A 23,975-nucleotide genomic window follows, 5' to 3' on the forward strand; every position below is an offset into this window, starting at 1 on the left:
GCATCGAGGCAACTGTGACAAACTGACGCATAATCAAATTCGACATAGGTAACGCACTTCCTTGTCATGAAGAGTGATAGACGGTTCACTGATGACGCTTTGTTCGTATTCTTTATATTGTGAGCCTCGGCGATTTCCCTTGTCAATTGGCTTATGTGTTTAAAGGTTCCTACCTTTCTTGCTCCTATTGTTGGCTTTTCTCTTGCAGGCAGAAAACATGCCAGACGATGAGCTCTTCGAACTAATCTCTGAGAATCGGAGCATGTCACGGAAGCTGGAGGACTATGGAGTCCAAAAGTCCACTTCTATATCCACAGCCAAAAGGCTTGCTGAGGTAAGAACTTCAAGACAATGGTGCATCTGGCAATACATTACTGTGAGTAAGACTTGCATGCAGAACAGGTGTTTAGGTAGGAAGGCAAATTCACAATACATGCACTCCATGCACTCCATGCACCTATGCTGCCAGTGTGGAGTGTAGCAGAAGACAGCTCATGTTAATTTCCTTGATCACTTGTGTAATTACCATTGTTTTTATTGTTGAAGACAAATAAGGTAATCATTTTAACAGATATTACTTAATAGTTGGTAAAGGGAAACAAGAGGAATGTAAAGGATGAGATACCACTTAGAGAATCTTTTTTGTGCCAGTTAACCAGCAGTGACACATAGTTTTGCATGCCAAAAGTCATAAAGTGACTGGCAGGTAATTTGCATCTGTGGCAGCTCTAGCACCGAAGCGGCACTATTTATGTAACTGATTCGTGTTCTCTTTAAAGAAAGAGGCTCATGAGTGCTTCTCATGTCTCTTTGGATTTTCTTTTTAACTTCTTGCCCATGTGCTTGACTTTTGAGTGGTGAAAAACACCAAGCAGATGTTCCATGCAGATGAGATAGCAAGTGACACTGCCATCCATCCTTCCACTGGTTCTTATTCTCAGTTTATTATAATTATATTTTAAACAGTTATCTCATAACAGGGCTTCGTTGAGCTCTTCACTCTGCCATTAAAAATGGTGGGTTTGGTCAATCTAGAACAAGCATAGTTAGAAATCTCTGCAAGAGGCCTTTGTCCTACAGTGAATTTAAAACAAGCTGATGATGATTTCAAAAATGCTACTGTCGTCTAACATGCACTCTGTAGAGCTGTTCTGTGTTGAAGGCTAATTGAAGGCACCATTGCTTTCTTCCACGTTACAGTTTCTTGGTGACCAGATGGTCAAAGATGCTGGACTCAGCTGTAGATACGTCATCTCCAAGAAACCTGAAGGGGCTCCTGTAACAGAAAGGTGACACAGGCATCTGCTGTACTGCACTGCCAAGCAACTGTGTGTCTTTGGGAATGAAGGCTGTACTGCCTAGACTCCCAGCCAGTAGAATGTTGTGGGGATGATACCTCTAATGAACAATAATCAACATTAGTTGAACTGAAGATGTCTCTAGAGTTTTTACCATGGCACTGCAATGCAAAGCTTTTTTTCCAGTACAGAAGTGAACAGTATGCCTGTTATAACGAGGGCTACAGCAAGCACTTTGAGATCATGCTGTTGGAACAGCAGTTATTTTGGCTCCCATAGAAAAAAAAAAAACAGCATTGGTTGCAATTATATCTGCGTCTGTTTGAAGAAAAGGACTGCAGGGTTAAGCAGATATGCTGGAGGTGTTACTCAGGATGTTCACTGCATATTATGTGTCTAAAGTATCCTTTACAAGCATGTGTATTGTAACCAGATTTATATACATTAATTCATACAGACTCAAGTGTTCCTCAGACAAAAACAGAAGCAGACATGTCGTAAATTGCAATGATACTTGACACTTAGTAGTTTCAATAGGATGAGGAAGCTTTGCTTTGTTGAACCATTTTCATGGATTGATGATAATTGGCTATCATCTGACTGGCTCTGATAAATGAATCAGGAGGTACTTATCTCCGTATTGAAGGATCTTTCAAGTGTGTACAGCAAGTCTTGCAGTTCTGACTTGACATATGGTGTGCTGCACTAATGTTGAAGTAATGCGCTACTAAATTTTTCAGGGCTGTTCCACTGGCTATTTTTCAAGCTGAGCCAAGTGTCAAGAGGCATTATCTGAGGCGATGGCTGAAGACTTCATCTGTTGACGATTTTGATATTCGAACTGTGTGTATAATATTTTCTGCATAGCTTATTCTTATCTCTGATGAAATGCATGAAATTGTGCCAGATGAATTTACTTTATTTCCTTTCATAGCTTGTTTGCATATAATTTAACATTAGTGACAATAACCTCAGTGGATCCAGTGCATAAAACAAAATATTGATTCTCTTTGTCTTTATTTCTTTTCATATTTGTCTTCTCACCATAGCTGCTTACCTTATTAAAAATAATATATATACAGTGCACGAGATTCTTGAAGCTGTTAAAGTTTTTTAGAATGTACATAAAGTTTTTGCTTTCTTGTATGCTTTTAGTTTAGGAGTAGCAGCTGGTGACTGTATATTTTACTGATGTCTTTTCAAAACCTGGAAGATTCTTGACTGGGAATACTACATTGAGAGGTTAGGCAGTACCATCCAGAAGATCATCACCATTCCTGCAGCTCTTCAACAGGTGAGGTTTGGCCAACCTGTTAGACTGCTGTTGTGCGAAGCACAGACTTTGATATTTTGGTCAGATTGGTACACGAGTGGGGTGGACAGTGTTTTGTTAGGTTACACTTAGGTGTATCCCAGGAAGCATTAAGATTTTAATGGTTTCCTGGATTTTGTCAATCTACACAGGCAAATCATAGCCACGCAATGCAGTGAACAAATTGAATAGGAAGTTTTTGTTTAGCATGTGCAGATTAACTAGGACTTTAAACTTTGTCCCAAGCTCTACAGATCTGCATAGAACTGTGTCACCAAGAATATTCCTCTTTATTTGCAACATTTTGAACTGTATTGTGTTTGCTGTTGAAAATTCAGCCTTTTCATCATTAAATGTAGGATGACCATATGAGCTGTAGTAAGCTACTCTTCACCTAATGGGCATTCTACTGGGCACGGCTTTGTTACAGGATCACGACCTAGTTTGGACATTGCGGCACACGCGTTGCAACTATAAAAATTAAAGCATGGCATCCAATTTTCGATAGTTCTCAGGCTAAAATAAAATTTAAAAAAAAATACACTGCGACTCTGACCTTGAGGGAATCCCATGGAATAAAGTGTGGGTGGCAGTATGTTCTAGGACTCTCTGCACCTTCTTTCTTGCATTCATTATGGCTTGTACCCATAGTCGAGTGTGTGATGTCACACAACGTGCAGGTAGCGAATCCCGTGCCTCGTGTTGCTCACCCGCCCTGGCTACACAAGCGGCTTCTTGAAAAGAATGATGTGCTCAAGCAGAAGAGGATCAGTGAGCTCTTCACTGCTGCACCCAAGCAACAGCCACAGCAGGTAGGCAAGCACAATCTTGGTTTGAGCTGCTAAGGTTACTTCAGGAGCTTCATGTGGACAAAAAAAAAATGCATAAGACAGGATGGGCACCAACATCTAACTCGGTGTTGGATGTTGGCACCTTTCCTATGTTGTGTGTTCTTTGTCCCTGTCTGTATTATGCTGTTGAACATCTGAAGCAGGTGGAGTAGTGCATACTGGTTAATCCTGCGAGTTCCATGCCTCACGAGCTACCACATGAGTGTTCTTGCCATGATTACAGTTTCAGTCCACTTTGAAGTCAATGTCTTATTGACTTCTCAAGACTTAGTGACGTACAAAGTGTATGTGGAAATACTAATAGTCTGATTTAAGTGTAAGTATGCTTGTTTCATTACTGTCACTGTCATGATGCGACAAGTAACTGAAATAAGTTTTTCTTCATTTACAAGCTCCTCAGTTGACCAAATGTCTGGCAGTGAATGGTATTGCACTAGTGCCAAATAACGTATGTACAAGCTTCATTTCTTTTTATTAGATGGACTCTGTACAAGCTTCATATTTCACTTTGTTTAGAAATGAAAAAAAAATAATATTCTGTATTAAATATTCACATTTGATTCTAGTTTGAAATTTCCCTATTCAAACATCGCTAGTTTTCACTCATTCTCTGTGGCATGGTTTCTTTCCATAGTAGTAGCTGACTGATGCCTGGAGCCATGAATGAGAGGTGCATGAAAGTTGTAAATCTACTTTTAATTACGTTACCTCAAGGACACAGGTGCCTATTTCAGTGCATAGGTAGTTGCTTCTGTCCTCTAAGCTGAAGTGTGCATTTTTCTGTGGCACTCGTGCTGCAGCACTTGACATTGCACATTTCATAAGGTTGGTGCTGCTGCCTTGAGATGTCCTGTTGTTGTCAATCGCACTAGGTCTAAAGGTTATATAAATGAAATCTAAATCAATCAATCAATCAATCAATCAATCAATCAATCAATCAATCAATCAATCAATCAATCAATCAATCAATCAATCAATCAATCAATCAATCAATCAATCAATCAATCAATCAATCAATCAATCAATCAAATAAACAAACAAGAGCATTATGTTCTATCAATTTTGGTGGACTTTGCATTGTAATTCATAAGAAATGATTGTGCACAAACTGCCTTAAAACCTAGCATGAGCTTCATTGGTTCTGGGACTTCCGTATTGTCAAGCTGCGAGAGAGCAGCATTTTCCTCTGGCTACCATTTTTGTTTGCACAGTGTATCATGCCAATGTATCATGCTGTAAAAATTAGAATGATTGATTGATAGAATTTCCTAACGAAAGTCCCATATTAAGATGTAATTTTGAATGAAGTAATTCATGATAATTTCATAATTAAATGTCCCATAGAAAATTATTCTTTTACAGGTGTAGGTCCTTATCTATGTGCATCATATGTTTCAAATAAATCCATTTGTTTAAATTGACCCTCATTTGCATTTTCCTTGTTATTCGTTCACTTCTTTTTTTGCACTTGGAATGCTTAAGAAAGCAAGTTTCGTGCATGACCTACTTTGCTTCAGCCCACTGCTGAGGATTCAGCTGAGATGGCTGACATTGAGGACCTTGGACAGCCTGGCTGCAGCTCACAAGTGAGACCGGTGGTAGCAACCGTAACTCACAGGAAGAGGGGCCGGTCGCCTGAAAATAACAACGAAGAGAGCTTGAAGAAGTCATGGCGGGAGACGCTAGGGCCACCTCCACCACTTGGACAAACCAGGGCAAGTCACCAAGAACTTCATTCAGGGCATGTTGCTGCCACTTACCAGATGACATGTTTGATTGTTGATGACCATTTGAAGGTTATCTAGAGAGCCAACAGCATACACTTATGAAAGACATGAAACCAGACTGTACAACTCATGGTGAAATTTATTCACAGAACAAGCTCGCGGGTATGTGAACATAGCTAATATAATTTACCAGATATGCTGGGAGGCATATGGGCGGCAATCTTTATAAACAGGACAAACCAGCATATGTGAATTGAAAAACAGCCACAGCCACAGGTACCATGTATTTTGCATCTTTAAAGCCTCTTATCAATGGGACGGGAATAAAGAGTGCTTGGGTGAGACAAAGTGATGACGACAGACAAGGTGCTGACTCTCGCCCTCACATCGTTGCGTCCAAGCACTGTTTGTTCCCGTGCCAATTATGTACCAACCAGCCCAGACCAGCACATTCCCTCTTATCAAGCACATGCTGTGTCGGCTAAACCAAGCAACACAGTAAAATTGATCTTTGAATTGAAAAGCAAAACCAGTGCATCACCATTGCACGAATCTGCTCATTTTTTAGTATATGGTACACCTCCACCAACTCTCAGGCTTTTGTGACCTGCCTTGAGTTCTTTAAGAGTCATGGTGACATTAGACAACCTCATTAGGGTCAATAAACAGCTCGCTCATCAACAAGCTAGTGTGCAGGCCTTAATGGTTTTGTGCATGTCAAGAAATACGGCATTGTGTATTGTCATGTTTGCACAAATAAATAACACAGGCTTTTGCTTTTTACTCCTGAATTACCATTCTGTAGAAGCACCTTGTATTATACAGTCAAACTTCAGTATAACGAACCTCAATTTAACAAATTTCATTATGTAACAAACTATTTTAATTTTCTTATCTTAGCTCCATCGAAAAGAGAGTAAGTTCATGACACAGTTCGGATTTAACAAAGTTTTTGGCCATTTCAGGCATGTACTTGGAGCCTGTGTGGCTTGTAAATCTAGCAACAAACTATAAAAATCTTGGCCAAGGCAAAAGCTATTTGCAAGCATCCTTCTGCATGAAAAGTTTGAGCAGCACAATCGCCATCGAAGCACACGTGCTGGGACATGGTATGCAGGAGACACCGATGCACCATTTGTCGCGTTTTTAGATAACTTGCAGAGGCCATGGGGAACATGGCAGCTCAGAGCGCTCGAAGAAACACGGGAGCTGGCGATTCCTTCAGCGCAAGGAGTTGGGGAAGGGGTGAATGCACGATAATGTGATCAAGCACGCACTTGAGGGGCGGGCTGGGGGGGCACAAACCGTGTGCCTATCTGCCTTCTCCTTCTAGCGCGCGCGTCTTCTCCTCTACCCTAGCTGTGGCTGCGCACGGCTGTCCATAAGCGGGCCACGCGCGATGTCTTGGAGCTGATTTGTTGCAAGTACGAAGGGCGAGCCAAGACAATTGGTGCCTTGATGCGCATCATGTTCCTGTGTGTTGTGTTGGCAGTCGTGTAATCTCAAGTTTCGGTGATACGGTGCACAGCGTTCGCTCATGTTGTGACAGAGATGTGCATAGCCATCGAGTGAGATCTATTAATGTTTGCCTGAGTGTGCATTACACCGATAAAACTATGCACCTTACTTCATGTAGTTGTCTCTTTGCTGTCGCCATCAATGCTTCACTCTGGCGAAACTGCACCATTTTTTATGTGAAAGCATAATATGGCTCATTGAGCGAAAAAACTGGTGTCTGGCGTCTGTAGCAGCCAAATGGCACTGAAATTCCCGCTGGCAGTGACACCATCCCATGAGTGCTCCTCAACGTGGTACCCATTGGTTGTGACACCATGGCAAGAGCATACCTCAGTGGAGCAGGGCGGGCGAAATGGGACACCTGCTGCCGCAGTAGCTTGCCAGGTGTTGCGTAAGGGGAGAGGGCATCGCCGCGATGCCCAATCACCCTCGCTGTTGCTTTTGCAAGCTTGTGTTATCCGCACATTCCTTGTCTGTGCGAGCTCTCGCCTGCGTTCTAACTGCGCCTCGGTAAGGCCAAATCAAAATGCTTCAAGCATCTCAACACACTCGCTGACCCGCAAGGAGTTCAGAACTCGAAGGACCGCTCAGCGGCGCTCAATTGGACATTAATGCTTTCGCATTCACAACTCATAAGAAGAGCTTAGGCGTGTCCTCGGATGTTCTTTTTTCTCCTCTGAGGACAAGTAGCAGTATCTTTTGAGACTTTTGTTTTTAATTTGTGAGTGCCATCTGATGACGGCTGCGGGCAATAAGCGCAGTTAACAGTGGCGTTCAAGATTTACGGTGCCGCACAATTCAACACATGCGTTTATTGGACGCCGTGAGCCATGCCGATGCATTGCTGTCAGCGTCATCTGCATAGCATGCACTGGCTCTCATAGCCATGCTATCTGACCTTCTTACAATTTGTTTATAAGTGCTTACTGACAAGAATACTATCCACCAGGAATGTTCTGTGGATTCGTAATATCATTTTTACTGCTGGAGCTCTGAAACTTCGTGTTAAGAAAATTTGCGACTTAGTGAAGTTTTTCATGGAAAGTACAACTTTATTATATGGAGGTTTGACTGTATTCATAACGATGCTCTATATGTAATGCTACATTTTCTTTTTCTAACTTTGTGCTGCGAAATGACAGGTAACATGAAACAGATAGGCTGCCCGCTTATCTTCTTTATTTCATGTTGCATATCTGCCTATAGAATTGTAGTCACACAAGTCAACCAGCCAACTTCCCCTATTTTATTGCCTTAACCAGCACTTTCCCTGGTACCTCGATCTGGCCCCTCGATGCAGCAGATCATGCTTTGGTTAAAACCTTTCATCATTATTTGATTGCCGATTCGTTAGTGTGATGCATGCCTGCACAGTCCATGGCATGCATACAGGTGGCTCAGGAAAGGCATACAGCACAGTAACAATTTGTTTAGCATGCTATGCTGAAAGGCCTTGTTATAAGCTCAGGGATATGACTGTGTAGTGTCTGGTTCAAGCTATTATCGCAATATTATTTTGTAAAGGTTATGCTACATGCCTCTCTTATAAGGTTTTTTCCGTAGTATTATCTCCATAAACATTGAGTGTTTGTATCAAACATATGGTGCGTGCAATAAAAACTGTACTTGATAAGACATCTAGGAAGAGAGAATGTATTTGTGTTTTCATGGGCATCCATATGCTTTGCTTCTCTTAACAGGCAGAGATGATTGAGTGGCTACAATTTCACAAGAAGAAGTGGGCACACCAGAAGCGGCAGCGGCAAGAACGTGTGAAGCGGTTGAACCGTGGCGCCAACAGCCTTTCAAGTGCCACGGACAAGACTGCAGCAGCTCCCTCTAAAGGAGCTGCCATTCGGGCTGGCACATCTGGCACGCTGGGAAGTTTTCTGCGTAGGGCGCAGCGTAACCTTCTTGATTCACCCTGGCAAATCATTCAGGTTTGTTGTGTTTGCTGCTGCTACTGCTGCAATGTTGCAGCTAGCACCTTTGCTTCTTTACTGCAGCCACTGCTATAGCTTTTTGCACTGCTGGAGAGTGACTCTTCAATATTAAGTCTGTTGTAACTGAGCTTGGCCAAAAGGAGTGACAGCTGTTATGCACTCTTTTCTGGCTTTAATTAATGTCATTGTCATACTGTCATGATGCCCAGACAATCGTCATCAGACCTGTTAGTGCTGTTTTAGGTGGCATTCTAAAAGCCATAGCAAGCTATGCTCTCATAAAGTAAAGTTGGGCTTCCCCTCCCCTCACAGTTTATTTCATTCTTTTTGAGGGTGTTTGATAACTGAAATGAACAATGGCAGTTAAGGATTTTCTTTTAGCAGCCATCTAGAATTTCTTGTGTTGCCATGTTCAGTTGTATGCAGTAAAATGTTAATAAAGATCTCATAAGGTTGCAGAAAATAATAGTTGTCATTTGGAGTTTTCAGGAACCAAAAAAAATTTAAGAATTCACAGATGATTGCGATACTCTCTAATGCGAAATTTGAACGCAGCTCTGTACGTGCTTTCATTTCGCGATATATTGGCTGGGACAGACAATCTGTCTCATGTGGCACGTTGCAGACGGAGCGAAGTGTGGCATGACTGCCTCACTAATCGTGGGTACAATTCATAGCAGCCGCCGCAGACAGACCTCTGCTCATGCAGCACTTTGTTTCCATATATGGTATTGCTGGGCACGCTCTCCGCATGCCATCGGTGAACACACGACAATGCGCTACTTTGGCACTATCTCGTAGTGGTCGTCCCCACAGAGCCCGTCTTGCACAGCACTATGCTTTTCTTCTCGTGCTTTTGCCATGCCCTCCTCCTCCGCTTTGCACCTTATGATTCTGCTGCACCCTTCTCCTCTGCTTTTCACCTCGCATTCTCTCCACTATAGCTATCTTTCATCCCTCGCTGCACTCGGCGTTCTCTCTTTCATCTTTCCCTGTGCTTGTTCGCTCAGTTACACTGACGCTAATGCTCAACGCAGTAATTGGTGCATAAGAGCTGCGCTCTAAAGGTCGTTACATTTTTCAATGGCTGCCAGTACACAAATACAGGGGGCACTCACGTGATTTATGGGCCTTGACCTAAGCATATGCACTTGTGAGTTCCCACAGAAACTGCCTTGTTAACTTATGATACTAATGCTTGCTTTTAGGATTTATTGTGCTGGCACACAAAAGCTTTTGCCAGTTGATAGTAATTTCGAGGCAGTTCCTATATTTTCTCTCTCCTGTCCTCCCTTTCCAATTCCTTTTCTAACCAAAAAGATTATATTCGGATTACTGTCAAGGGAGCATCAAAATCAAATACATATATGGTATTAACACGAAAGTGTTAAGGGTCCCGTGTCACAGAAAATCTGCCGTCGACGTCCTGCGCCCAGCGTCGACCATCTTGTGAACGAAAAATCATTCCGAACCACACATACCCAACCACCCAGGCCCTCCACGTAGCGCAAAGACATTACTGAATTAATTGAATTTCTCAAAGTAAAATGCATCAGAAAAATCGTGAAGTACAACTTACACACAACCTACAGACATGATAGCGTTGGATTGTAATTTAAATATAGTACGAGAAAACATCATTCTGTTACATGGAAACTCAAACACAAACCCCTTTTGCAGCATTTATACCATTCACAGAGCGCTGCGCCCGGTTCCTTGCAACACCATTCAGATGGTGCTCGCCTTCGTGCATACCATTCACTGCCAGCATTTCCCAGTAAACATTACGGTTACGTAAGTTGCAGTTGCCATGAAGTGTGGGACACAGTCAGGGATCTTTGAATGCTATCACATTCCACTCTTAAAGGCGAAGCTTAAGCGTCCTCCAAATTTATTGGAGCAGCAGTGTGCAACTTCATTTTCTGGTGTGCAGTTGGACCAGACGGGTACTCCTGGCGTGTTTCGGGTGTGGGCCCTGGTGGGTGCGGAGCTGCACCAGCTGCGTCTGGTTGTGCCAAGGATCTTTTATGTCAACTCTAAACTGCCCAGGGAGGAAGAAAGCCTGAGTGAGAGCTTTGCATTTATGTCTTACCTGCATCAACGTAATGCAATATTAAAGTGAAGCTTTCTTTTCCTCTTCCTTCGACCTTTCCGCTGCACTGTGGCTGTCTTGCATGCTGTGTCAAAAGTGGTGGTTATGGCAATAATTTTGCAATAATACCCCCTCCCTTTCCACTCCAGCGCCCTCGGCGCATTCTAATGTGGAATAAACGTGGTTTCATTCATTCATTCATGGCGTGTATATACATGACAGAAATGTGGCAGAGAGGAAAGGCTATGCGAGAAACTCGTTTGGACATTTCCATCACATTGAATGTGCATTATTCTCTGTGGAGCTCCCTGGGCGTTGCCACATTAGCCTCTTGACAGGTGTAATTATGTGGCCCCCTGCAAAAGCATTGCAGAAACTGCAGCACTTACCTTTCTACTAACGTGCAAGTCCAGAGGGGAGGTACATAGAATGGTAGAGAGGAGGAGGGAGAGGAGGTATAGAATGGGTAGAACCAGAACAGTCGCGAAATGAGCGAAAAACAGCCTTGCCACTTTTCTCTTGCAGTTCCCGTACGTGGGGATGGGGGGCAGGGAAAAGGCGACATGTGAAGGCGGGGAAACGCTACTACTTCAGAAATGACAGCGACCGCTTTAAACAGCGCTGCACAGGACACAGCAAAAGAACCACAGGACAGGCTGTGCCCTGTTTCATGCTGTTTAAAGCTGTTGTTTACAAGATGCACCAACCAGTCCAAGTGAACACGCTGTTATAACTTCATTCTCTGGTATCTTCACCTGAATCGCTACGGAGCCTTGAAATTTTCTAATCATGTAGAAAATAATGATAACCTTAGAGATGGAAAGCGCTGGCGAACACATCAGTAAATCAAATAATCAGCCCTCTAGTCAAGAAATGACTATCCCACTCATTTTAATGTTGACAATGCTTCCAACAATGTGTGGCCACAGCCACATAAAACTGCATGAATTACAATGCTGCAATTTTCTCCTGTAAGCTGTTGCATGTCCTCGTCCTCCTCCATAGCTCCTATAGAGTGGACATTGATCTCCTATTTAGGGGTGTGCGAATGTTCGAAAATTTCGAATATTATCGAATATTATATTTTTAATATTCGTATTCAATTCAAAAACTAGGTATTCGAAAATTTCCTTTCATTTATGTGATGCACTTACTTTAGTAACCATTATAAAAGTTTTCCTACCAGCACGTTTTCTTCGCATGTGTTCCTCGCTTGTTTAGAACACATTTTCAACTGCTGTGATGCTGCAGAGACAATGATATTCTGCAGCTGAACACAGGCTAGCGCGTTCGATTCCCGGCCGCGGTGGTCACGCTCCAATGTGGATGAAATGAAAAGAAATTCGATTGGTCAAATTTATTAAGGAATTCTCCACAAGGGCATCACTCATCATGCCTGTGCTAGTCATTAAAATCAATCAATCAATCAATCAATAAATCAATCAATCAATCAATCAGTACACACGTATACTGCATTTTTTTTTCACTGCTGCAACAAGGTCCCAACTTGCATGGTTTTCCTGCTAGCTTCTGTTAGTGCAGGGAAGCGCCTTTGTTGTTAACTGCCACCCCGTTACTGGCACTGTTGCAGTTTGGCGTAAGGTGATGCGTCACTTGCCGAGGTCTCATCCTGTGTACCACTTGTACGAGTATGCAATAGAAGAAGCCACATTTCAACAGCGAACAGAGTGAGTTCTGAGGATTCTTTTTGTTCTTCCTTTTACTGCAGCATTTGCAGTTTTCAGTTTGTAAGCAAAATAATATAAAGGGTCACGAAAGCAACACCTTGGTGCCTGGAGGCGTGGGCTGCGGCCCCGATGTCCCTGTGCCTGGGACTGTTGCGTCCGCCGGCGCTGTGGGGCTGGGCGCTGGCAGCCCGGCGTACCTTTATGCGTAACTTGGATCCAAGCAGCAGAAAGCTTCTGCTGGTAATGGATGCACTGAGGTTTTGCTTCAGTGGTCCTTTATAATAACATCTTTCCAAACTGACCTTAAACAGTGTATGTCTGGGATATAGTTAGTGCACCAACCAAGTATAGTTTATTGTGGTATAGCCACATTGTTTTTTGGTCTATTTCATTGTAGTCACAAGTTGGTGTCGTATTGGGATCACCTTTGTTTGAAAGATACGTGGTACGATATTGAACACCAAGCTTTGTAGTATTGAAAGTTTAGGTTAACGGATGTGTACTTGCCCTAGAATTCTTTATCACTGCTATTAATGCTTTCTGACTGTTATGATTGTTTGGGGGGCAAGAAAGAGGAATATTAAGTTTAGCTGTATTAGTCAATTGTACAATAGCAACATGGGCTATTCTTACTGTGAGAGGAGGCGTGGTAAATTAAAGAAGACGCAAAAATTGAAAGATGGGTGATGCTGCATCATGAAATTTTCACACTAATTTGGTCTCATGTCATGGACTTTGGCAGCCTCTTCTCAGGCCTCATTAGTTGCTTACTGCAAAAAAAAAACATGACTACAATATACCCTAGAGGAATCAGTTATTCAGCCTAGAAACTTCCGAGAACTTTTCCAGTATCAGAGATGGCCCAAATACTCTGAAACCTCTGATATCATGCTGACATGTTGGTGGTGGGGTTCTGGTCACGAAAATTGAAAAGGAAAATTCGGCCTGAGTTTTTCCAGTACTAGAACTCACATTTTACCAGCAAATATTTGAGAATAGGAGCATAGAAAAAACTTTTTACCAGTCTGAGCTGATGTGGTGTAGCTGTTTAGTGTCTCTTTAATGTAACAGAAAGCCAACATTGGGATACTGCAAAGCAATTAGAGGCTGTCAGATGTACAGTGTAGCTTTGTTATGGTACTTACGTACAAGTGAGCATAGGATATGTTGATACGTAGTTGAAAGAACACATAAAAGAAGTTGCTGTAAAAGCTTGAATGCATTCTCAAACAATTTTTGTCCTTGCTTGCACAGGGACATCATGCAGGAGTTGTCAGCTCCGCACATTGAAGGCATCTATGAAATGCAAGTACCCCTGGATTTTCGGGTCATGGCTCAGCTGGGATGCGTTTGCCTTGTTTCCAAGCAGCACTACAGGGATTACGCCAGCAAGGTACTGGGTCACTCCTAGCAAAAGCTTACAGTAAAATTCAGAAGTTGAAACTAGTCTTTATCAAAGGCAACAAAAGGCAATGAGAATTCAATTGAATTTTGTGGACTGTAAGATTTTCTAAGGCAGAGGTTCTTGCTAAGAAGCAGGTTATGCCTTGGTTCATTGACCTTGCATGCTGAAGTAAGTGTGGAATATATTTCTGAATATGCCTGATTGCTTCATTGGGTAATGAAAACTCAGTGGAAAGTTAAACTTCACTAGAGGAGAAATTCTGGCTTATTGGTTATACGTGGTCATTTAATAACAGTGCGTAAAACGAGGGATAAACAGAGAATACATATGCAGTGCTGTGTATGTCTCATCTATGTTTGTCCCTCGTTTTATGCACTGTTATTAGATGCTCAATAGAAAGGCACTGGGAACTTGACTGATCCTTGTCAACTGTGTTACTTTTAAAACTTTTTGACAGAGATTTTTGCAAGGATGCAGGCACTGCTTCGGTTAGATGGCTTGGCACACCGGAGCAGATGCATGGTAAAAATATTAGGGGTGGGCAAATACAGTTAAACCTCAATTCAACGAAGTAGGTAAAATCAGCAATTTGCTTTGCTATATTGAAATTTCGTTGTATTGAAATGTGACCTTTTATGCAAATAAGTACAGTCGTTGATTGATTTTTCTTGCGCGGAAAGGGGCCGCAGAATTTTCCTAATTATCGGGAAGTCGACAAAATCAAGTTTGCATGAGAAAATTTATTTTGGTGAATTTGGGAGTCGGCAACAAATGATACGGTTTCATGCCACGTTGACAATATCTTCACATAGGCGGTACGAATTAAGCGAAGCCCACCACGCTTTCGCATGCACTCTGCCACCGCGGCTAATAGCGTCGCCTGCACTGGGATGGCGCTATCATGAAAAGCGCCAGCAGCGGGGAGTGAATGCTTCGTCTGCCTCTTGCTCCAGTGGTTCAGCAAAACTCGTGATTATACAACCTTCAATAAATACTATAATGGTTGCTTGCTGGGCTAGTTAGTTCATTGCAACTTATGTAACAGCACAAAACATAAGGAAGAACGTACGAGTCTAATGAGCTTTGAATGCTGGAGTAGACGTGTGGGAAAAATACACTTTCGAATTTGACTGATTACTTCCATTAGCTTGCCATTCCGTGCTCAAAAGTTGCTATTCTGCTGTGATAACTGTTGTTAAATGAAAATATGTGTGTGGCAACTAAGCGTACACATATTCTTCAATTTTAGAGCTCGGAGGTGAAACATTGTTCAGCTCTCCATAGCACACAGTGCACTTTTGCGAACAGATAGAGTACAAAGAGGATGCAGAGCAAAGAGTTTGTACAGTAAAACTTCATTTGGGCCTAGTTGGTACACAATTCTGAACTTAAACTTACAGCGCAAACACCTAAGATGGACCACAAAAGGAAGATACAACACACACTGGCGCTGTGTGTTGTATCTTCCTTTTGTGGTCCGTCTTAGGTGTTTGTGCTGTAAGTTTAAGTTCAGAGTTTGTAGTAGTAAAATTACCCAAACCACAGCTACGCTTAACTACTCCAAACAGTTCTTGCCAGAATGAGGCTGGAAAAAATTGGGCTAGTTAAGAGCACTGCACTGATGCTCATAATGTTTTCATTTAGTGTCCCATACAGTGCAGAAAAAAAGGGGGAAGGAGGACAGTGGTATTACCTAAAGTGCCTAGTACGAGTAACAGAATGCTGCATTTTTGTGTGGGATGGGCGCCAATGGAAGGAAAATGCAGTCAGAGGCAGCAAAAGAGGCGGGGGAGCAATGAAACTGGGAAGCTTCGTGGACTCACCCAACTTGGGATAGGGAGCAACTGGAAATCACTATGAGAGGGCCTTTACTCTGCAGTGCACTTAAAGATATGATCACGATGAGAGTGATTATGAAGTAATGGCAACATATTCAATAACACGAGTGCCTGCCTAATCTTTTCAGGAAACTGACACATTCAACTTTCGACATCTGGAGTTTGGCACACTGGCTCAGCATGAGTACCTGGAACCAGGTACCCTCAAGTACTTGTACCTCTACCATCACGTTGAGTAAGTGCAGCCACACTTGCATGCCAAGTACAGTCTGCAAGTGGTATTGCAGTGACATCATGAGAGTTTGCAGTTCTTTTTTCTTGCCTTTCTGTCATCTTCCTTTGTTTTGTTTATTTTCCCCTCATTTTGGTCTTGCAGTTCAAATGAAATTAGGTTAGTTTGTGTCTGGACAGCAACAGTAAGAACAAGTGGGAAACATGGGCATAGATGCTGCATATTTATCAGTTTTTCTTCAGGACATCCGATTTCTGGAGCACATCGTCAATGTAATGCCATGGGAAGGTTATTCTATTTTCTGTCATGGTCATTTGAAATAATTGCCACAAAAGGAAGGTTGTGGGGAATTAAGATTTGCAGATTTGATTGTTATAGGTTTGTACATATGTTGTGGATTTACATATGCATGACTACACCGATGCTCATGTAGTGAAAAAAATTCCTGGTTAAATATATTTAAACCTAATTGTGCTCAATTGGTTAGTCAGTTTATATGAAATATTATGTGCCAAGTGGCAGTGAAAGGCAGTATGCAGCATCCACTAAGTACTATTAAGGATTTTACCTGTCACCATCAAGTACACTTTCTTTCCCCAAACCATTGATCATTGGAATTCTCAACCTGGCACAACTTGAACATTGCTGCTAAATTCGTTTTTAGATGCACCACCTAGTAGGTGTAGATAGTTTGTGTTTTCTTGTATTTTGCTTTTGAATTTCATGCTGTTGCTTGGTGCATACCGTATTTGTTCTTATGATCTACTCATTGCAATCCCACTCTTCCAATAATCCATTTTGGGCGGCAGCATGTACAAAGAATCGAGCTGATGTAGAAATCTGCACAGATTTGCCATGTGTGTTAGTATGCTTTACGCAGTTTATAAAATGAGGCACAACGTGAAAGTAAAAATAACTAACCAAATAATTCCATACCATGAACTGTGTGTTCTGTAGATTCACTGCTTGAAGAGCATTCAGGGCAGTCATTAACGAAAAGGTTAGGTTTGGAAATGCTTGAAGAGGCTTACTCTGGAATGTTGTCTCTGTTTCTCACTCATGGTATTACTGTGCTGTCGTGCTTGTAATGCAGTGGCCAAAAGATGATGTTTGGTATGTTCCTGCCACCTGTAAAGAAAAGTGTCATATTTGCTGTGGATACCGTGCGCTCCAACCAGATGCCAAACATGAGCACGCTGTACAAGGCTGAGCGCCAAGCCAAGTGAGTTGAAGGGGGCTTATTTTTTTCTTCTTCTTCTTCTTCTTGCACTTATCAGCTGACTTTTGTGTGCGAGGGCACTATCATCTACCATCTTTATCTGTGTATGCTCAGGACCAAGTGGCATTGTGGTGTTACAACTTAGCGGTACTTTGGCACTTGTGGAGGTTGTCTTGAGATTCCTGTCTGTTTCTCTGTTTGTTGTCCTTCTCTACCGTTTACCAATATTACATGTTGGCTCTGCGGTAGAAACTCATGGCATAGTTGGCAAACTTTGCCACTCACTTCACCCCCTCCTCTGCCGGCTCCACTCTGCTTCGCTCACCGCTCCTGGCCGAGCCTTTTCTTCTTAGTTAATTATTCAGCAACCTTTCCCCTTAACTATTTCTGTACATGCGATGTGGAATATGATGTGTAAATCAGGTATTCATGTATACAAATATGGCTCATTCACATTCACCAGGCTCATTCACATTCACATTATGTACATGCAGGGGTTGCATTTTGTGGTGGGTTTTGTTCAATACCGTGTTGGGATGCAATAATAACCCATTTGGTTGCAGAATAAATTGGGATTTAAAATTTGTGAGTGGCTGGGCCAAACTAAAAGTGTAGATTTTTCTCAGCAGGGGGTATGGTGACGCTGTCACCAGTGTCACATTTTTTATATATTTGGCATGCATATAGTTGCGGCACTACAGTGACGGAAAGTGCTGCAGTTTCTTTTACTGACGAAGTAGCTCTTTTTAGCCTTGCATTGGCTGCAGTTGATACTTAGCCATAATTTATTTTGGGTGAAGCAGGTGACTACATTGCATCCATTTTCCATTACATGGAAAACATTAAATGGAAGAGAGATTTCAACCTGGCTCCCTTATTTTACACAATATTGAGTCTATAAAATTACTTAAGGTTGTGCACATAAATTCTGATTTTCAGTCAAACCTTGATATAACAAGCACAGGTTAATGAAATATAATATATAATGAAGCAAATCTACAGTTTTTCTCACATGGGGGCGAAGTGCGAAAACACCCATGTACTTAAAAAACCCTAGGTGGTCCAAATTTCCGGAGTCCCCCCCTACGGTGTGCCTCATAATCAGATTGTGGTTTTGGCACATAAGACCCCATAATTTTTAGTCTTTCTCACTGATATCAATGTGTGACAAATACTATATGCTTAATATTGGATAGAACAAAAGTAGTTTTGTGTTGGAATTCGACTATACTCCAAATTTAGGCGTGCAAAACTGCTGCTATAAGTGTGTACAGTCCCAGCGGTAAAAGATTAGTGCAAGTGACTGGTGGCTGGAGCGGCAAAATTGCGACATGCAGCAGTGTTGTTTCCGAGTGTGCCAATAACGAGAGTGCCAGGCACATTCCATTTTCCAAAGCAGGAGTGGCCGACCCATTCGAAAGCTGATGTATGCCTCATTTTTTGGCCAAGCTATGCACCAATGAGGCTGTGCTACAAGGCTACAGTAAAGAAACTAGCATCGCTGATAATGACTGCACGTGAACAATAAATATATGGGCTCACGTATGCAGCCTCATTGGTGCATAACTTGGCCAAAAAGTGAAGCATATTATGGCTTTCAAAATGCGGGCTTTCAGATGGGTCGGTTTGAACTTCAAGTAGTCTTAGGTTATATGTTGGCAGAGCATTTACAAGTTTCTGAATTTCATGTTTCATTTGGACATCTTGAACAATTTAGTTAAGTCTAATGCCTTTCCAGGATCGAACGAGGCACATCAGCTGACCTACTTCCTGAAGATGGCTATGCATTTGAGGTGCGAGTGGAAACAGATGTCCGCCTGGTGCACCGAGCTATACAGAGAAGCTTAGCGCTATATCGAGACGAAAAGAGGGGGCCAACAATGGTGGCTGTACAGAGCTGTGTTGGTGAGTTTCATGTCCACCTGATTCTGTAAGGCTTCATTATAGCTGGAACTTTTGTTGTTGCGTGTTGCAATCAGTTAGCCATAGTAATCACTTGGACTCCTCATTACTGTCTGTCTGCCCAAGTGTGATATTCATAGCCATAAAATATTTTATCTAATTGCTCAGAACATTGAAAAAAGGTCATTAGTGATATTCATTCTCTTATGCTTTCTTTTCTTCAACAGCCCTGGAGGAGTTGAAGTTGGCTATGCCTGGTCTCTTTGAATTTCCTGTGGTACCGATGCATGTTGATGATAAGGAGGACCTTTATCGTGTGCTTGAATGGCAGCGAGTTGGGGCCAAAGCCATGATTAGGCACTACCTCAATGTAGAAACTATTCTTACGGTATGTTAACTGTACAAGTTGCTTTATCTCATGCCTTATCTATGATCATGACTTCACTCATTCATATTAGAAGCTATCTTAGTGGTATGTTAATTGCTGAAATTGCTTTAGTTAATGCCTCATTGACACACATCTTCGATGTGTAGTGGCTGAAATCGGACCCAAGGGCATTGTTACATTTGCAGCCATTGCATCCAGCAATTATGTCACAGGAACTTAACAAGGCTTTCTAAATTTTATGATGTGAACTTTTTCGAAGGATGCTTGAGCTGGACTGTGTGGTAGTTCTGGCCTTAACTTCATTTGCCTTAATTGTGACTTTTCAGCCTGAAAACAGTGCTTATTTCATATTGGCAGCACGTGGTAATGCATACAAATTTAAGTTTTTCAGTAATGTTCAAGATTGATTAATTACGTACTGCTTTGTACTGAAAGAGAAATGTAACTGTACGAATAAATTTTGAGGTTTAAAGTACATAGCGGGTATTTAAAACGATGCCAAATATGCTACGAACAAGATGTTCTCGGGAAGGTGGAGACTTGAAGTGATCGGCGCTGATTAAACGAGAGATGTCTCAGGCTGGAGCCAACATTTTGACAAGGGGACTTGTCTTCATTAGGGCCCACTGACAAAGACAAGTCCTCTTGCCGAAATGTTGGCTCTAGCCCGGGACACCCCTTGTTCAACCATTGCCTAGCACCGCCTCTGCAGGGTGTCAATTTGAAACAACTGGAAGTGTCATTACGTGTTGAAGTAAGCTATTTCCTGTGAATATCTTTTTGTGTGCAGCTTGTTTATGGTACACAACGTGTGACAGATGTTCTCCGTGCTTGGTAAATGCGCATCATGTTGACTTCTCTGCAGACAATGCTGGAACAGTGTCGCTACTTCCACGTGCCTCTGGGAAACCTGCCAAGGGATGCCATCATGTTTGGTTGCGATCTCTTTTACGCACGTCACCTGCAGAGGCAAAACTTTGTCCTCTGGTGCTCAGAGACAGACAGGCCAGACTTGGGCGGCAAAGAAGCTGATGACAACTGGTGAGACCGGGATTCAAAGCTTGGGCTTTATTGTACAGAAGTTGGACGACGTAACTGATATGTTGTAGTGTTGGGTTGCAGCCGTGTATTATTTTTATACTGTTTTGCACAATCTCGTACCAGTGAGTCTGCCTCACTTCTCATGTTTAGTAGTGTTTCACACTAATTAGCCTGCTTCCCTTGGCACTTTTTTATGCTCTTAAACAGACACTATAAAAATATTATCTCAGTGGGAAAAAGGAACTTATTAGGTACGAAAATTTCATTTAAAGGCCAAATTTTAGTTTTTCACAGAAATTTGCATCTTCACAGACATGACATGACAATATTTCTGTACACACTAAAGCAGAAAATCCAATAACAAGTTAACAGAAGTCGACTAAACATTGCTTAAAGCTTATGCATAAGGGATAATACACTCCATATGTATCAGTTATGTCAACAGCTGGTCAGCAGCTCCGTGTTTTTCTAGACACCCAGCGCATTAGCACTCTTACTTTCTGTGTGATGCATAATGTTGCTGGGGTATTATAGGCTGCAAATCTTGCCTATCTTGGATTGCATCGAATGAAAGATTTCCATTGCAGCCTCCTAGCTGAAGCAGATATGGCATCTGTCTCTGAAGTCAACAACCCAGGGGCCTATACCACGGTGTGTGTTGAGATGGATCTCAATGGCTTGGCTGTGACTACCATACTTCAGGTACGCACGAAAAATTTTCACAAATGAATCCTTGATGGGCATGGTAATATGTCTTAGTTTACCTGTAGTTGTTTTGAAGCCTAGAACATGAATCAGGTGCTCATGAATGTCTTTGCCATGTTTGTGAATGAGCCCAATTGCATTACATGTCAATTGCCACTTCAGTGAGGTCTTAGCATAGTATGTACTTCATTTACTTTTATTTCTTATAGGCTGTCTTTTGTTGCAACATTGCTAACTTGGTGACACTCTGTGCAGGCCATTTTGCTGCTACTTTCAAACGCAGCACTTATAGCAGTGGCTGGAGTCTGTATAATCTTAAAAAAGAATAAAGGGAAACTCCCGTATATATATATATATATATATATATATATATATATATATATATATATATATATATATATATATATATATATATATATATATATATATATATATATGTATATACACATATATATAAAACATTTTTATTTGTGCTTGAATTATCTATGTGTGTGCCGTCTTGTGCTCTGTGTTGCGCAATATTGTTATGTAGTGATGGTGGATGACCAAACACTGCCGGAAATGAGAGTTAAAAATCAAGCTCTTTGGTATGTGTCAAGAAACACGAGCAACACTCAAATCACGACAATAGCGGCAAGCACATTTGTCAGTCATCAAATGTAAACACATGGGTTGAATTTGTCCGCTATTTATACACGTATAACTGTACATTCCAAACTAATTGCTGGTGCTTGTGTACATTCAAGAATGTGCAACGCTGTTCATGTGACGTGCGCAATCTGGTTATACAAGTCTGTTTCACTATAAAATTGGTGACAGCACTAAATCAATTTTATACACGGTGTATACAGATCCTCCGCCTTGTGATATTTTGATAGCAGTGATGATTCATTGAAAAACGATCACTGGCAAAAAGTAATACAATGTGGTGATATGCTTAAGGCATTTAGGTGCTTGTGCTAACTAACACAAATAAGTGAAATCAGTCAATCAATCGATCGATCGATCGATCGATCGATCAATCAATCAATCAATCAATCAATCAATCAATCAATCAATCAATCAATCAATCAATCAATCAATCAATCAACTCTTGTCTTTGCAGTCTCAGAACCTGACAGAGCTGGAAGGCGTGAGCTCGAGTGTTGCCTTTGATTCTGGTGGTGGAGCAAGTGTTTCACTAGACAGCATGGTGGGTGGGCATCAACCGGGTGCAAACCCATCATTGACCAGCTACGACGACGTGGCCCTCTCTGCCAGTGCTTTCCGTGTGCTTCGGGCCATGGTGGCAGGATGGATGCGGGACGTCGCAATCTATCGTAACGTGTTTGCAGACTACCAGCTGGCTCATGTCTTTCGGTACTTTTTGGTCCTTTCTTTCTTTATTTAATTTGCATCTTAGATATATAAAGAAGTAGGGATTTAATTATCTTCCTTAGCATTCTGTGCATGTCTTTCTATTATGCTATATGAAGCATGAGAAAGGAACCACCACTGCACAGTAATTATTTCAATGACATGTTTTTCTATAGTGTGGTGCTCACTTACTAGATGTTACTTATATGGTCGCATTGAAGCACTATACGAACGTGAAGTTTCAAAATATTTAAAGGGAAATGCTGTCATTGGCTGCGTGTCACTTGCCCATAACTATGAGCAAAGCGAGAACAAGGTGAAAGCTGGAGCCAACGTTACGACAAGTGGACTTGTCTCCTTGAAGGCGACCTACATGTCGTCTTGAATTCCTATATCCCAACTTCCCCCTGTTTGCCCATAACTAGTGGCACAAGGTTGCCCTCTCCTTTTTTCCATTGAGGCACATAATCACACAGAGCACCATTATGAAAAGGAACATGCGAGTGTGTGGGGTGCGCTCTATGGAAGCTGGGGAAGGCTCCACAGCTATTCGCGGCAGCTACTGGTGGCTGGAAGAACTGTGCATGCCAAGCCACGGCCTCGCTCGAGTAAAGAGAGCTCAAAGCAGCACCTGTAGCTGCTTCTAGTGCCCGTCAAGCTCCTCCAAGCCATCTAGTGATGGCACTGTAAGAGGCCTCACACATTTCCTTTCATGCAGGTGCCCTGTGTACCTTCATGGGCTGTAGGTAGAGTGGTTTACAAAACAATGCTTTCTTGCTGTTACCACCAGTAGTTAATTGTACATACATTGCGAAAATGATGTTGACATTAATTTAGATGACTCGCAGTGTCTACAAGAAGTAAACAGTGTATATGACAGATGGACACTTGGCCATCTGCTCTATTTGTATGCACCGTAGCCATAGTTGTTCTGTTACTGTTGTGTTAAGCAGTGCTTGTACATAGAATTCTTGTTATCCTCGTTTTTCTCCACATTTTTAGATGGCTGAAGAGTTCGCAAGCCTTACTGTATGAGCCTGTGCTGAAAAGGATTCTTAACAACCTCATGAAAAAGATGTTCGCGCAGGTGAGGAATCGCAACACATTTCTTTTGCTCTTCTGGAGGGTGACGGTAGTTGCAGGGCAAGGTTTTGATTGTGTGAGCATTAATTTGGGATCGCTATGCTCATTCATCATCTCAATTTATATTGTGCATGTATTTCTCATAAGCACAGACTCCTAATGATTAAGCTTCTAAAGCTTTTTATTTTTCTGCTTCAGAAGTAAACATATAGAGACACATGCTAATATATATTTTGTGGGAGCTGTGGCCCCATCAACAGCTAAGGACACATTTAATCTCAGTACATCCATAGTTGGTGCTCACTTAAATTACGAAAATAAAATTTTCATGCTATGATGAAATTTGTAGTACGGTACTTCCATTAATATTACTCCTG

At 41.9% G+C, this 23,975-nt stretch overlaps 1 protein-coding gene across 1 annotated transcript in view; it reads left to right on the top strand.

The window, feature by feature from the left end:
• Positions 1–23,975, top strand: part of PolE1 (DNA polymerase epsilon catalytic subunit 1) — an 89,731-nt gene that overhangs the window by 45,641 nt on the left and 20,115 nt on the right. Inside the window, exons 23-40 of the mRNA XM_050178549.2 lie at positions 209–334; positions 1,201–1,289; positions 2,039–2,141; positions 2,512–2,592; positions 3,291–3,422; positions 4,979–5,180; positions 8,411–8,646; positions 10,583–10,715; positions 12,333–12,429; positions 13,684–13,822; positions 15,801–15,907; positions 16,998–17,126; positions 18,862–19,028; positions 19,253–19,413; positions 20,279–20,454; positions 21,042–21,156; positions 22,265–22,518; positions 23,518–23,602. Coding sequence (XP_050034506.1) covers positions 209–334; positions 1,201–1,289; positions 2,039–2,141; positions 2,512–2,592; positions 3,291–3,422; positions 4,979–5,180; positions 8,411–8,646; positions 10,583–10,715; positions 12,333–12,429; positions 13,684–13,822; positions 15,801–15,907; positions 16,998–17,126; positions 18,862–19,028; positions 19,253–19,413; positions 20,279–20,454; positions 21,042–21,156; positions 22,265–22,518; positions 23,518–23,602 — 2,532 coding nt within the window. The remainder of the gene's footprint in view (positions 1–208; positions 335–1,200; positions 1,290–2,038; positions 2,142–2,511; positions 2,593–3,290; positions 3,423–4,978; positions 5,181–8,410; positions 8,647–10,582; positions 10,716–12,332; positions 12,430–13,683; positions 13,823–15,800; positions 15,908–16,997; positions 17,127–18,861; positions 19,029–19,252; positions 19,414–20,278; positions 20,455–21,041; positions 21,157–22,264; positions 22,519–23,517; positions 23,603–23,975) is intronic.

This window comes from Dermacentor andersoni, chromosome 5 (assembly GCF_023375885.2).
Source record: "Dermacentor andersoni chromosome 5, qqDerAnde1_hic_scaffold, whole genome shotgun sequence".
NCBI classification, from domain to species: Eukaryota; Metazoa; Arthropoda; class Arachnida; order Ixodida; family Ixodidae; genus Dermacentor; species Dermacentor andersoni.